This window comes from Erythrolamprus reginae, chromosome 6, assembly GCF_031021105.1.
Source record: "Erythrolamprus reginae isolate rEryReg1 chromosome 6, rEryReg1.hap1, whole genome shotgun sequence".
Taxonomy (NCBI): Eukaryota; Metazoa; Chordata; class Lepidosauria; order Squamata; family Dipsadidae; genus Erythrolamprus; species Erythrolamprus reginae.
The window spans coordinates 97,854,681-97,869,238 of NC_091955.1; the positions used below are offsets into that span (position 1 = coordinate 97,854,681).

A 14,558-nucleotide genomic window follows, 5' to 3' on the forward strand; every position below is an offset into this window, starting at 1 on the left:
TGCTTTTCCAAAAGACAACTGGGCTCAGGCCAATGATGTGAATACGCACACACACACACACACATGTCTTTTCCCATGTAAGGTTGATAGAATCCTGGTGATGTTTTAACGAGGTCCCACTTGTCATCTTCAGGTTGATGCTTCCCACTTCGTGCTAAGACCTTGCTGAAACTTAGCTTAACCTTTAGCTTTGCACCTTTCATAATTATAATTCTTAATTTCTTAATTTTATATCCATTCTATTATGTCTTTATCCTTAACCTGGCCAGGAGGTAGAAGTTAACATGGTTCCTAATCAATTATCATTACATTGTTTTACTATTCTTTCTTTCTTCTGGTAGGTCACAATGCTTCTACGCGTGGGCTTTTATCAAAAGAAAGATCATTTCCAAAGCAGCGAGAAACACAATAATGTCTTTGATTTTGGCACCAGTTGGACTCTGGAACATCCCAGCCGCTTGTCTGAAAGTGGAATCCTTCAGCTGAGAGGATCAAATGAGACGAAGGTGGACCTTCCACCATTTCTATCGCCTCTTTCTTGCACTACAAAACCTCAAGATTCCAGATATAATATTATGCAAAAGGCATTTATGTAGAAATAACACTGGGGAACCACAACTTTGTTGTCTTAAATCTGTGACTTGTTTTTAACTAACCTTTGGCCTCTGGATCCAAAAATAACCACAGTTTTTATCTATAATGTCAACTTTTTCAGCTACAGTCATACAAATTGCGCATAGAAAGGAAAGGAAAGGAAAAACTTACCAAATATACTGTTAACAAAGAATAATTTTATTCATACAAAGGCTATAATAGTTACTGCAAGTTAAATTGTGTTCATAGAAATAGTTGGGGTTTTTTGTCGAATGGTAATTATACATATTAAGCTGAAAAATTTCGCTTATAGCTTTTCCTGGAGTGTTTAATCTGTGGACATTCTCACTTCACACTCCCACAGTCGTCAGCCATCCTCTGTCCATCCCATCTACCTTGATCCTGTGCCTCCATGACCTTCAAATCTTGGTGGAATTGCTCACCCTGCTCATCACTAACTGCACCAAGATTTTCTGGGAAGTGAGCAAGAGGGCTATGTAAACAATGCAATTTGATGCTCATATTGCTTAATTAATTATATATTATATATATAAGGTGTAGAGAAGAAATAACTTGACGTGGTAGGAAAAACCTAACTACTGTTTTGAAACCAGCATGCCTAATTGACTATAAAAAAAGCTCAAAAATCAAACTCAACAGAAATTGTGTTACAAATTGTTCCCTGCTGTAATATAAGATCTTCGCTACCCAGGATCCCTGAATTCCCATGGATTTCAGAAACCACACTCTTGTTAGTGGGTTTGTTTTGCTGGGGTTCTCCAACAGCACACCTGGCCAGGTCTATCTCATCCTGTTGTTCCTCACCATCTATTTGGTCACCATTCTGGGTAACTGCACGATAATCTCTCTCATCCTAGTGGACTCTCACCTTCACAGTCCTATGTATTTCTTCCTCACCCACTTATCTTTCTTGGATGTCTGCTACTCAACAGTCACAGTCCCCAAGATCCTAGCAAATCTCCTTCTCCAAAGACACACCATCTCCTACAACCTTTGCTTTGCTCAGATGTTCTTCCTCATGGCCTTCTCTGGCTCAGAATGCTGGTTGCTAGCCATCATGGCTTACGACCGCTATGCTGCCATCTGTCAGCCTTTGCGCTACTCACACCTCATGAGTCCACATGTTTGCATGCAAGCAGCTGTGACCATCTGGATCTGGGGCTTCCTGGATGCAGCAGTTCACACAGCCTTGGCTTCCAAAGTACACTTCTGTGGAAATAATCAGATCCACCACATCTTCTGTGACCTCCCACCGCTGTTGAAAATTGCCTGCGGTGACATACACGTGAGCCAGACGACGTTACACATAGCCACCATATTTGCAGGAATGGCCCCTTTCTTTTTGGTGGTCATCTCCTACTTCTACATCCTTGCATCCATCCTGCGTATCCGTTCTAAGTTAGGTAGACAGAAAGCCTTTTCCACTTGCTCTTCTCACTTGCTGGTGGTCATCCTTTACTTCGGGAATGGATTGGTCAACTACAACCAGCCCGGTGCTGGCTACTCCCTGGAGATCGACACCCTGATTTCCACCATGTATTGTATTATTATCCCCATGATGAACCCCCTGATCTACAGTCTACGCAACAAGGAGGTGAAAGGGGCCCTGGGGAAGGTCCTGGAAAGACACAGGAAAAAGTGGGATTCTTCTCGGAAGTTCTAAAGACAAACTTTGAAGGCCAATTCTTCCCCCCCCCCCCCTGAGTATGGTCAGGACAGGAAAGACACATGAAAGACACTGTCACAACTCTCATTCTGCCACACTAGCTCTGCATGGCCAAATGCCCGACTGCCCCATTCAATTTGGGGAGAGGAGGGGCCGATACAGGTTTGTAAAGGGGGAGGGGCTGGGATAAGGGGAAGGTGGGGGTTCCCTGTCTGTCTGTCTGTCTGTCTGTCTGTCTGTCTGTCTGTCTGTCTGTCTGTCTATCTATCTATCTATCTATCTATCTATCTATCTATCTATCTATCTATTCTAATTGTATGCTGCTTAATCCTGAAGGGCGGCTTACAATAATAATGTAAATAGAAATACAAGTAGGTACAGAAAGGGATGGATGGATTTCATTTTATTAAATGAGCCTGACGAATACTTTTGCCTCGGACTCTGATTTGAGCTTCGATGGTATTTGGAACCCTGACAATAGCCCTCATATACCTCTTCACAGTGCTTTTCCAGCCCTCTCTAAGCAGTTTACAAAGTCAGCCCATTGCCTTCAACAAATTGCATTCTCCTTTGACTGACCTTGGAAGGATGGAAGGCTAAGTCAACCTTTAGTCGGTCAGGATCGAATTCCCAAGAATGGGCAGCCGAGTCAACCTGCAATACTGCACCCTAACCACTATGCCACCATGCCCCTTCCTTCCTTCCTTCCTTCCTTCCTTCCTTCCTTCCTTCCTTCCTTCCTCCCTCCCCTCCCTCCCTCTCTCCCTTCCTTCCTAGAACTAGCCTTTAGACATATAGTCTTCATAGTGCTTTTCCAGCCCTCTCTAAGCGCTTTACAGAGTCAGCCCATTGCCCCCAACAATTTGCATTCTTTCTTGTCTGTCTGTCTGTCTGTCTGTCTGTCTGTCTGTCTGTCTGTCTGTCTGTCTATTTATCTATTTATTTATCTATCTATCTATCTATCTATCTATCTATCTATCTATCTATCATCTATCTATCTATCTATCTATCTATCTATCTATCTATCTATCTATCTATCTATCTATTATTTGATTATATTTGTATGCTGCCCCTCTCCGAAGACTCTAGCAGACTGACCAGGGAAGGATGGGCTGAGTAAACCTTGAGCCAGTCAGGATCGAACTGCTGGCAGACAGTAGAATTAGCCTGCAATACTGAATTCTAACCACTATGGGCTCTTGATTTATTTCCAGCTAGAAGCAAATGAGACCATTGATTTCAGGTTGAGATCTGGAACGGATTCTTCGGCTTTGCCCTCTCAATTTCTCCCCATCCCCTGAATATGCTACAAGAAAAGTTAAGAAGTCCAAAAGAAACCAGCTATTTCCCCAAGGATCCCTGCTGTCTGCCCTCCAAGCTCTACTCCTGGGAGGATCCCAGGCAGGAATACTGCCGGGCCCTCATACCAAGGATTAATCTCCCCCACGAGCATCACCTGCTATGGATAATGCAAGCAACTAAGAGATTTGTTCTGTTCTAAGGATCGACATCCAAACACCTCCCTTCCTTCTCTCTCAACGCAGAGCATTGACTCTAAGTTCATGGCATTGGAGGCCAACCCTGGGAGAACTTGGGGAGAAGATGATTCTGCTTCATCCACCAACTGATCTTCTGCAGGTGGGATAACCAGCAAAGGTGAGCTGCTTTGTGGTCCATCAAAGATTCTCCCTCCATTTGCGATGCGGGGGGGCTTTGTAAGATTTGGAGCACTCACAACTTCTGAAGACAAGCTGTTCCACTGGTTGGTTGTCCTCACTGTTAGGAATTGTCTGCTTAATCCCAGGTTACTTCTCTGCTTGATCGGTTTCTATTCATTGCTTCTTGTCCTGCCTTCAGGAGTTTTGGAAAATAGATTGACCTCCATTTTTTGTAGCAACCTATCAAATCTACTCTGATCCCTAGTCCTTGTTTTCACTAGACTAGTCCTACCCAATTCCTGCAACAGTTCTCCAGATGTTTTAGCCTCTAGTCCTCTAATCTTCTTTGTTGTTCCTTTCTGCACTCATTCCAGAGTATCAACATCTTTTCTATAATGTAGCAAACAAAACCGGGAGCAATATTCCAAATGTGGTCTTGCCAAAGCATCATAAAGTGATATCAACCCTTCACATGATCTTGACTCTATCCCTCTGTTAATACAGTCTAGGATCGCATTGCCTTTTCTGGCTGGTGTAGAATCTGACTTTTCTCATCACTGAATTTCTATCTATCTATCTATCTATCTATCTATCTATCTATCTATCTATCTATCTATCTATCTATCATCTATCTATCTATCTATCTATCTATCATCTATCTATCCATTCATTCATTCAAGTTGGAAGGGACTTGTAGGTCATCTAGTCCAACCCCCTGCTCAAGCAGGAGACCCTATATTATTTCAGACAAATCCATCCAGACAAATTCAGGCAGTCCAATCTCCTTCTAGTGTTGGAGCTCTCTCAACCTCCGCAGGCAACTTCTATTCCACTGGTTGATCACTCTCACCATCAGAAAGTTCCTCCTTATTTCCAGGCTGAATCTCTCCTTGGTCAGCTTCCATACGTTATTCCTTGTCTGGCCTTCTGGTGCTTTGGAAAACAGCCTGACTCCCCCTCCCCTCTGTGGCAGCCCCTCAAGTATTGGAACACCGTTATTATGTCTCCCCTGGTCCTTCTCTTCGCCAGACTGTCTGTGCCTAGTTCCTGAAACCTCTCTTTGTACATTTTAGTTTCCAGTCCCCTTGTCATCTTGGTTGCTCTCTTCTGCACTTTCTCTACAGTTTCAATGTCTTTTTTGTAGTGTGGTGATCAAAACTGAAAGCAGTACTGTAGGTGTGGTCTAACTAAGGTTTTATAGAGTGGTATGAATACCTCCATAATCCTAGATTGTATCCCTCTGTTAATGTAACTTAGGAATGTACATTGCTGGCTCATATTTAGTTGGTTGTCCACCAAGACTCCAAGATCCTTCTTGTAGCCACTGCTATTGAGTGTGGTTTCACCTGTTTTTTATGTATGTCTTTGGTTTCTCTTACCTAGGTGTAGGATTTTACTTTTCTCTCCATTGAATTTCATTTCATTTGTTTGTTTATTAGATGGGGATCCTCATGGATTCCAACAATCAAACACAGAGGACAGAATTTATCTTCCTGCCATTCTCCAGACTTCAGAGCCACCAGGTCCAAGTTTCCTTGGCGTTCCTGGCTGCCTATTTGGTCACCCTGCTGGGCAACTTCATGATCATCACCCTGGTTCTCCTGGATTCCCGTCTCCATACTCCCATGTACTTCTTCCTCAGCCAGCTCTCCTGCTTGGATATCTGCCTTTCTTCAGTGGTGGTGCCAAAGATCCTGGTGAACCTCCTATGCCAACAGTACACCATCTCCTACAACCAGTGCTTGGCACAAGCCTTCTTCCTGATGGGCTTTGCGGGCTGTGAGCCAATACTGCTGGCCATCATGGCCTATGACCGCTATGCTGCCATCTGCCAACCTTTGCACTATGCCCACCTGATGAGGATCAAGTTGTGTGTCCAGCTGTTTGTGACCATCTGGCTCTGGGGATTCATGAACTCAGCAATCTACACTATTCTTGCTTCCAGGTTAGAGTTTTGTGGAAACAGCAATGTTCCTCACATCTTTTGTGATGTTCCTCCATTACTGAAAATTGCCTGCAGTGATACCTGGGTCAACGAATTAACGAGTCACGTCACCAGCATCTTTGTTGGCCTTGGTCCCTTCCTCTTCATCATCTTCTCCTATGTTTTTATTTTGGTCTCTATTTTCAAGATTCGTTCAAACACCGGCAGGCACAAAGCCTTCTCTACTTGTGCATCGCACATTGCTGTGGTAATCCTCTATGTTGGAAATGGGTTCTTGAACTACAACCAGCCCAGTGCTGGCTACTCCATCGAAACTGACACTCTAATCTCCACATCGTTTTGCATTGTCACCCCCATGCTGAACCCTTTGATCTACAGCCTCCGCAACAAGGAGGTGAAAGGAGCCATGAAGAAGGTTCTCAGCTGCTGGAAGAGAGCACAGTACTTTCTCAATGTTGATGTTGTTTCCATGAGAAAAAAACCTCTCGCAGTTGTTGTAAGGACATAAGAAACTGAGTCCCATGGGATTGGGCGGCATAGCGGTTAAACAAAGAGACAAACAAAAGGACAATAAATAAGTAAATAATAGATAGATGATGGATAGAGTACGGGCATGACAGAGGCCCAGAATGGCTGCAATGTTAAAAAAAAAATGGAGAGTATGATTACTGAATGACCAAGGTATATATTGCATTGAATTACATGCTTCTGTTGATCTTATTTCCAGCCTTTAATACCTTCTTTGTCTCTTTCCTATTGGTTCTCTGCGATCCAGCTCTGAAATCCTGATCACTGTTGTGGCCCGTCCACATCCTGCACAGCTGATCACGGATTCTGAGGATTGAGGGATGGATGTGGGTTGGTATCCTAGTCTGATAGCAAGGAGGTCGGAGAGGATGTGGGGTCAGAGGCTGAAAGACAACCAAGGTCTGTTGCACCTCCAGAGGTGCCCATGAGTGACTCAGAGGAAGAGGAAGAACCTCTTCTCAATGCCAGAGTGTGCAGGACTGTCAGATGACATGAATGGCTGAGCAGGAGGAGGTCTCTGCATGAATAGATCTCTAGAACACTTGGCCATGCCTTTTGGTTACTTAAGGGTGAGCCTTGTGATGAGCTAGTGCTGAAGTCAATGTCTGAATGTGAGAAATGGCTGATATGATTGTGCTTTGGGACTTTTTTTGTGAATTACAAAGCAAGAAGCTGAAATCTGCGTCTCCAGGCTTCCCACCAACACAGAGTGAATCATGTTAATTAAAGATCTGTGAGCAAAGAGAGACTATTTGGGAGTTTACATTATTGTGTGAGACTCTAGTGTGCAGCTGTGACAAACAATCTTAATTCTGGCTTTTTATTTTAACCCAGCTTGCTACTAAACTATTAGAAATTACATGCTTAAATCTTGTCAATTCCGTTTGTGTGGACTTATTTCTTTGGAGGGGGGGGGGTCATCACTTGGACAGAACAGTCACTTCCTCTTTGGGTGACTGCAATACATTCTACCTGGAGCAGCCCTTGAAGAGCCTCCATCTACGGAGAGGGGCGGCATACAAATCTAATAAATAATAATAATAATAATAACAACAACAACAACAACAACAACAACAACAACAATAATCATCATCATCATCATCAACAACTTCAACAGGTCCAGAATGCAGCAGCTTTGCACTGGGATGGCTTGCCTTGGGTCTCCCATGTAGCTCGTTGGTTGTGTGAGCTTCTTGCACCAACTTCTAGTTTCTTCTGAGTGCAATTCAAGATGCTGGTCATCATCTTTAAAGCCCTACATGGGCTAAGTTAGGGCCTTAAAGGTGATGTTATTACTATGTATTTATATATGTTGTGAGCCGCCCCGAGTCCTCGGAGAGGACAGCGTACAAATCAAATAAATAAACAAACAAACAAACAAACAAACAAACAAACAACAGTCACACAATCCCCTTTTCCTAAGGATATCAACCTCTCCTACAAATCACGGTGAGCATAGTCCTACTACTGTTGCTTACCACCACTACCAGTGTGATGTGCATGCAGCTTCGGGTCACTGGAGTCCACGTGTATGCATCCCAATGAGATTTTGCTTCTGTGCATGCGCAGCCACACACTAATTGCGGGGATGGCTTTCCGCCGTCATTGCTTACTGCCGCCCGCCGTCTCCCTTAGTGGTAGTGTCCAACCTCCCAGCTGACCGGCCTGGAATCCTGGCTTTGAGTCCTGGACTGGATCCCTCTTGCCTTGAGCTTCCCATTCCTCTGCCCTGATCCTGAGCACCGGTGCTGAAATTTGACTTTCGCAGGTGGTCTTGGAACACATCCCCCGCAAAAGTCAAGGGACCTTGACTAGCACTTATAAAACTTTTGCTAGACCAATTTTAGAGTATTGTTCAGCTGTGCTGAATCCCCACCATATATCTGACATCAGTACAATCGAGCGGATTCAGACGTATTTCACGAGAAAAGTCTTGCCCTCTTCTGTACAAAAAAGAATTCCTTATGCTTCGAGGCTCAAAATTCTCAGTTTGGACTTATTAGAACTGCATCACTTGCAGTCAGACCTAGGTATTGCATACTAAATAATATATAGTTATGTTTTACCTGTAATAGACCTTTTCTGTTTTATTCACAATAGTACATGTGTTTTAAATTCAATGTAAATCGTTCTAAATTTGACTGTAAACAATACTTAATAAAGTGGTCAAAATCTGGAATGCCCTACCTGATTCAGTTGTCTCAGCTATTTTCAGTTTCAGTCACAAATTGATTTCTCTGGCCCTTACTTCATACTTAAGTGGTTAGTAGAGGGGGCATGCACAAGTGTATTAATGTGCCTATCATCCCTGTCATTGTATGTTTATTCTCTTATTTTAAAAAATGTTTTTATTAAACAGTTTTAAATGACGTGATGTGACATGACATAATGTAAACATAACATAAAACATAAAACAACATAACATAAAACATAATGTAACGTAACGTAACATAACATAACATAGCATAAAACATAACATAACATAAAACATAATGTAATGTAAAAGAACAGAACAATTCTGGTTTTAGTTCTACTTTTTATTCTATAATTTCCTCTATCCACCTTTGAATCTTTCTCCAATATATTCTTTTTGCTTCTGGACATGTCCATCACATGTGATAGTACATCCTCTGATCATGTTTATTCTTTTATTCTTGTTCTTATTTTTGTTTGACAAATTCCAATAAGTGCTTTGTGAACAGCAGGTTGTCTAGGTTAATTTGCTTACATAATACTCTTTTTCCAGACATACATTACAACTTACAAATACATTAAATTATCATTGAACAAACAGAGCTTACAACATCGGTCACGGCGAATCAGCAGAAAGAACAGAGAGAGAGCAGAGAGAGAGAATCAGGCTTTCTGGCTCCCTCTTATGGCAATTTTGCAACACTACCTCTTAAAGCTATAGTACTTCAGTACAAAGAATCATTCATTGTTTGCTTGTTTATATATTGCAAACTCAACTGCCTTGTACAGAATTCTAACATTATCCCCTGAATGTAATACAGTGATCCCTCGAGTTTCGCGATCTCGATCTTCGCGAAACGCTATATCGCGATTTTAAAAAAAATATTAATTTTTAAAAAAACCACTTCCGCGTTTGGCTTCAGGACTCAGCTGGGAAGCGGCGCGGCTGTTTTAAAAGGTCGCAGCCGGCCTGGGGGGCTTCCCAGCACCCCCCCGAACCCCAAACCCGGGTTCGGGGGGGGGGTGCTGGGAAGCCCCCCAGGCCGGCTGCGATCCTTTAAAACAGCCGCACCGCTTCCCAGCTGAGTCCTGAAGCCAAACGCCAAAGGCGAACTTCCGCGTTTCGCTTCAGGACTCAGCTGGGAAGCGGCGCGGCTGTTTTAAAAGGTCGCAGCCGGCCTGGGGGGCTTCCCAGCACCCCCCCGAACCCCCAACCTGGGTCTTCCCGGCCGCCCACGCAAAGGGGAAACCCCGGCTCCTCGCTGATGCCCGCCGCTCGCCCGCCCGCCAGCAAGAGGGGGAAGACCCAGGGAAGGTTCCTTCGGCCGCCCAGCAGCTGATCTGCTCGGTAGCGCAGCAGCAGCGAGGAGCCGAATGGGGTTTCCCCTTTGCGTGGGCGGCGGGTGTTCTGTCTGGGTTTTCCCAGACCTCCACACCCACTGAAAAATAGCCAGACACTCTGGTAAAATCCAAAAGTAATTTATAGCAGGAAAAAATAAGCACAAAGGAAAACCTGTCTTCACAGCAGACAGGTTACAATACTTTACAACAGGGTCCTGATGTCCAGTCAATTCCAAAAGCTTCTTGCTGGCACACCCCCCCAAGGTTTCAAGAGTCCAAGGCACAAACCAGGATTGTAGCCACCAAAGTTCACAAACAGGTCTCACGAATCTCCAAGATAAAACTCCACAAGCCAGGAAGGGTGGGGCCGCCTTTTATCCTTTCCCAAGCACCACACCCAAACCCAGCTGCGACCCCTAATGCTGGAAATATCTGGCCAATTGCGTTCTTCTCTCGTTAGCTCTCCTCTGTCGCATATCTATGAAGTCACTAGCATCTTCCCCCAGGGAATCCAGGCTGCTTGCTGGGGAGAGCTCCCCCTGGTGGAACTCTGGCTGTCCTTCATCTTCAGCCTGGGATTCAGCTTCTTCATCAGTCTGCCCCTCCTGGTCCTCAGCCTCTGAGCCGGACACCGACAGCAAATCAGCCATTCCCGGAGGGGTCCCAGGCTGAACCACAACAGCGGGGAACGCAAACTCCACCATCTATGCATGCGCGGCCATAGAAAAAAAAGGGTGCGCATGCGCAGATGGTGTTTTTACTTCCGCAACCCTACATCGCGAAAAATCGATTATCGCGAGGGGTCTTGGAACGGAACCCTCGCAATAATAGAGGGATCACTGTACAATAAAACTTTCCTGGGCCTGCTAAAAAGTCCCAGAGAAGTCAGCTTTTTCCCCAAGGATCTCTGCTGTCTGCCCTCCCAGCTCTGCTCCCTGAAGGATCCCAGGCAGGAATACTGCCAGGCCCTCATGCCAAGGCACAATCTCCCCCATGAGTACCACCTGCTGTGGATAATTCAGGCAGCTACCAGACTTGCTCTGTTCTAAGGATGGATGTCCACACACCTCCCTTCCTTCTCTCTTGGCAGAGCGTTGACTCTAAGTTCATTGCATTGGAGGCCAACCTTGGGAGAACTTGGGGAGAAAATGATTCTGCTTCATCCACAACTGATCTTCTGCAGGTGGGAAAACCAGCAAAGGTCCAGACCAGAATATCTCCGAGACCGCCTCCTGCCGCACGAATCCCAGCGACCGATTAGGTCCCACAGAGTGGGCCTTCTCCGGGTCCCGTCAACTAAACAATGTCGGTTGGCGGGCCCCAGGGGAAGAGCCTTCTCTGTGGCGGCCCCGGCCCTCTGGAACCAACTCCCCCCCGGAGATTAGAACTGCCCCTACTCTTCCTGCCTTCCGTAAACTCCTTAAAACCCACCTTTGCCGTCAGGCATGGGGGAACTGAAACATCTCCCCCTGGGCACGTTTAATTTATGCATGGTATGTCTGTGTGTGTGACTGTTAGCATATGGGTTTTTTTAAATATTTAAATATTTTAAATTTGTCTGATTGCTTATGATTTGTTTTTACATGTTGTGAGCCGCCCCGAGTCTTCAGAGAGGGGCGGCATACAAATCTAAGTAATAAATAAAATAAATAAATAAATAAAGGTGAGCTGCTTTGTGGTCCATCAAGGATTCTCCTTCCATTTGGGATGAGGTGGCTTTGTAAGATTTGGAGCTTTAGAGGGGAGATATCAGGGATGGAAAATTCAAACCAGGAATCTACATTCAGGGAATCTCAGAGGTGGCCAAGTCCTTCTGTTTGAAACTCATAATGGACCACAATTTGTAACAAACACCAATCCAGCATCTGCCCTCCTTGTTAGCTGTATCTGCTGCTTGGACCAGTGAGCTCCGTGGTTGAAAGTTAGGAGCCAGAAATGTACAGGTAGTCATTCCCGCTTCTTTTCTTATGGGCAGAGAAGGAAACTACTGAGGAGATTCCAGATTCAAGATAGTCAACTGACAGTATCTGCACGCAATATAAGTCAACTAACTAATAAAGGAGAATATTTGTAGGTCAGGGTTGGGATGAAGGGTTCTCAATGATCTATGATCTTTGTTCTTTTTGCAGATGTTTTATGACTCAAATGAAATTAGCTACTTTAAGTTCAAACAAACAGTTAAAGACCAGAAGACGTGGAGAGACATGGACCATAGAATGCCCAAAGGTCAGACTTGACTAACTGACTGAATAATATCACCATCACTTTGGGTAATGAAACATGTCCAAGAAAACAAGCCCAGAGGGCACAAAGGACTCTTCGTATTGATGTGTTTATTTATTTGAGATGGGGGGGGGCGGGACTTTGTTAGATTTGGAGCACTCACACCTTCTGAAGGCAAGCTGTTCCCTGGTTGATTGTCTTTACTGTTAGGAAATGTCTAATTTTTATTATTATTATTTTTAGTTATTCGACTTCTGCCCAATCCCAAAGGACTCAGGGACTTAATCCTTGATTCGTTTCTATTCATTGCTTCTTGTTCTGCCTTTAGGTGCTTTGGAAAATAGATTGACCTCCACTTTTTATAGCAGCCCATCAAATATCCTGTTGTCTCTAGTCCTTGTTTTCACTAGATTAGACCTACCCAATTCCTGCAACAGTTCTCCAAATGTTCTAGTCTCTAGACCTCTAATTGCCTTTGTTGCTCCTTTCTGCACTCTTTCCAGAGTATCGACATCTTTTCTATAATGTTATGAACAAAACTGAATGCACTATTCCAGGCATTATAAAGTGATATCAACCCTTCACATGATCTTGACTCTATCCCTCTGTTAATACAGCCTAGGATCGCATTGCCCTTTCTGGCTGGTGCAGCACAAGGCAGGTTCATCTTCAAGTGATTGTCCACTAGGACTCCAAGATCTCTCTCACAGTTAATGCTATTTAGCCTGGTAGCCCCTATTCTAAACCTCTGCATTCATTTTTTCTTGCCTAAATCTAGAATCTGACTTTTCTCACCACTGAATTTCATTTTGTTAGATAGAGATCCTCATGAATTCCAACAACCAAACACAGAGGACAGAATTTATATTCCTGCCATTCTCCAGACTTCGGAGCCACCAGGTCCAAGTTTCCTTGGCATTCCTGGCTGCCTATTTGGTCACTTTGCTGGGCAACGTCATGATCATCACCATGGTTCTCCTGGATTCCCGTCTCCACACCCCCATGTACTTCTTCCTCAGCCAGCTCTCCTGCTTCGATATCTGCCTTTCTTCTGTGGTGGTGCCAAAGATCCTGGTGAACTTCCTACAACAGCAACACATCATCTCCTACAACCAATGCCTGGCCCAAGCCTTCTTCCTGATGGGCTTTGCGGGCTGTGAGCCAGCATTACTGGCCGTCATGGCCTATGACCGCTATGCTGCCATCTGCCAACCTTTGCACTATGCCCACCTGATGAGGAACAAGTTGTGCGTCCAGATATCTGTGGCCATCTGGTTCTGGGGCTTCCTGGATTCAGCTATCCACATTGCTCTGGCCTCCAAGTTGGAATTTTGTGGAAACAGCAATGTTCCTCACATCTTTTGTGATGTTCCTCCATTACTGAAAATTGCTTGTAGTGATACCTGGGTCAACGAATTTACCAATCATATCGCCAGCATCTTTGGGGGTTTTGGTCCCTTCCTTTTCATCATCTTCTCCTATATTTTTATTTTGGTCTCTATTTTGAAGATTCGTTCAAACACCGGCAGGCACAAAGCCTTCTCTACCTGTGCGTCACACATTGCTGTGGTAACTCTATACATTGGAAATGGGCTCTTGAACTACAACCAGCCCAGTGCTGGCTACTCCATAGAAATTGACACTCTAATCTCCACATCATTTTGCATCGTCACCCCCATGCTGAACCCTTTGATCTACAGCCTCCGCAACAAGGAGGTGAAGGGGGCCCTGAGGAAGGTCTTCTTCAGGTGTTGGAAGATAGGATAGTACTTTCTCAATGTTGATGTTGTTTCCATGAAGGAGGGGAAAAAACTCTCACAGTTGTTGTAAGGACATGAGAAAGTGGACCTTGAATCCTAATGAAAAATCAGTGGTTCCTGCACTTTTGTTGTTCTACCTGTTTGCTAAAGAACCTGCAAGCAACATTTGTCTCGTAGCCGAGATTCCATCATCCCAAAGCAAAGAGACAGCTCAAAGTAAGGTTCAGAATTTAGATGTGGGGTGTGAGCAACAGTTGAGCAGTGGTGTAGGAAACAAACAAAACAAAGAACGGGAGTGGTAGAGGCCCAGAATGGCTGCAATGTTAAAATGTAATTTAATTTAGTTGAGTTCTATGCCACCCAATCCCATGGGCCTCATGGCAGCTTAAAATAATGTACAATACAATACAATAATAAAAAGTCAAATATGAAATGCTAAACCTCAATAAAACTGTCCAATCAATCAAACATACATACCAAAACAATTTTAAAAACGGATTATTGCAAAACCTGGAACAAATTATATAATTGGATAGAGAATCAAGATTAAAGATAAGGTATGGAGAAAAAATTATAAAGCAACCAAAATTTTAATAGATACTGTACTGGGAAATTAATCAAAGTGGGAG

The 14,558-nt window shown here is 44.1% G+C and overlaps 3 protein-coding genes across 3 annotated transcripts; all 3 read left to right on the forward strand.

The window, feature by feature from the left end:
• The first annotated feature begins 1,321 nt into the window (after positions 1-1,321).
• LOC139169170 (olfactory receptor 5V1-like) lies at positions 1,322-2,278 on the forward strand. The gene has a single exon (XM_070754998.1). It carries the CDS (start codon positions 1,322-1,324, stop codon positions 2,276-2,278), a length of 957 nt encoding a protein of 318 aa, XP_070611099.1.
• Positions 2,279-5,390: 3,112 nt separating this feature from the next.
• Positions 5,391-6,392, forward strand: LOC139169171 (olfactory receptor 5V1-like). Its single transcript, XM_070754999.1, has one exon. The coding sequence runs from the start codon at positions 5,391-5,393 to the stop codon at positions 6,390-6,392; it is 1,002 nt and encodes a 333-aa protein (XP_070611100.1).
• Positions 6,393-12,997: 6,605 nt separating this feature from the next.
• LOC139168899 (olfactory receptor 5V1-like) lies at positions 12,998-13,936 on the forward strand. The gene has a single exon (XM_070754668.1). The coding sequence runs from the start codon at positions 12,998-13,000 to the stop codon at positions 13,934-13,936; it is 939 nt and encodes a 312-aa protein (XP_070610769.1).
• The last annotated feature ends 622 nt before the right edge of the window (positions 13,937-14,558 follow it).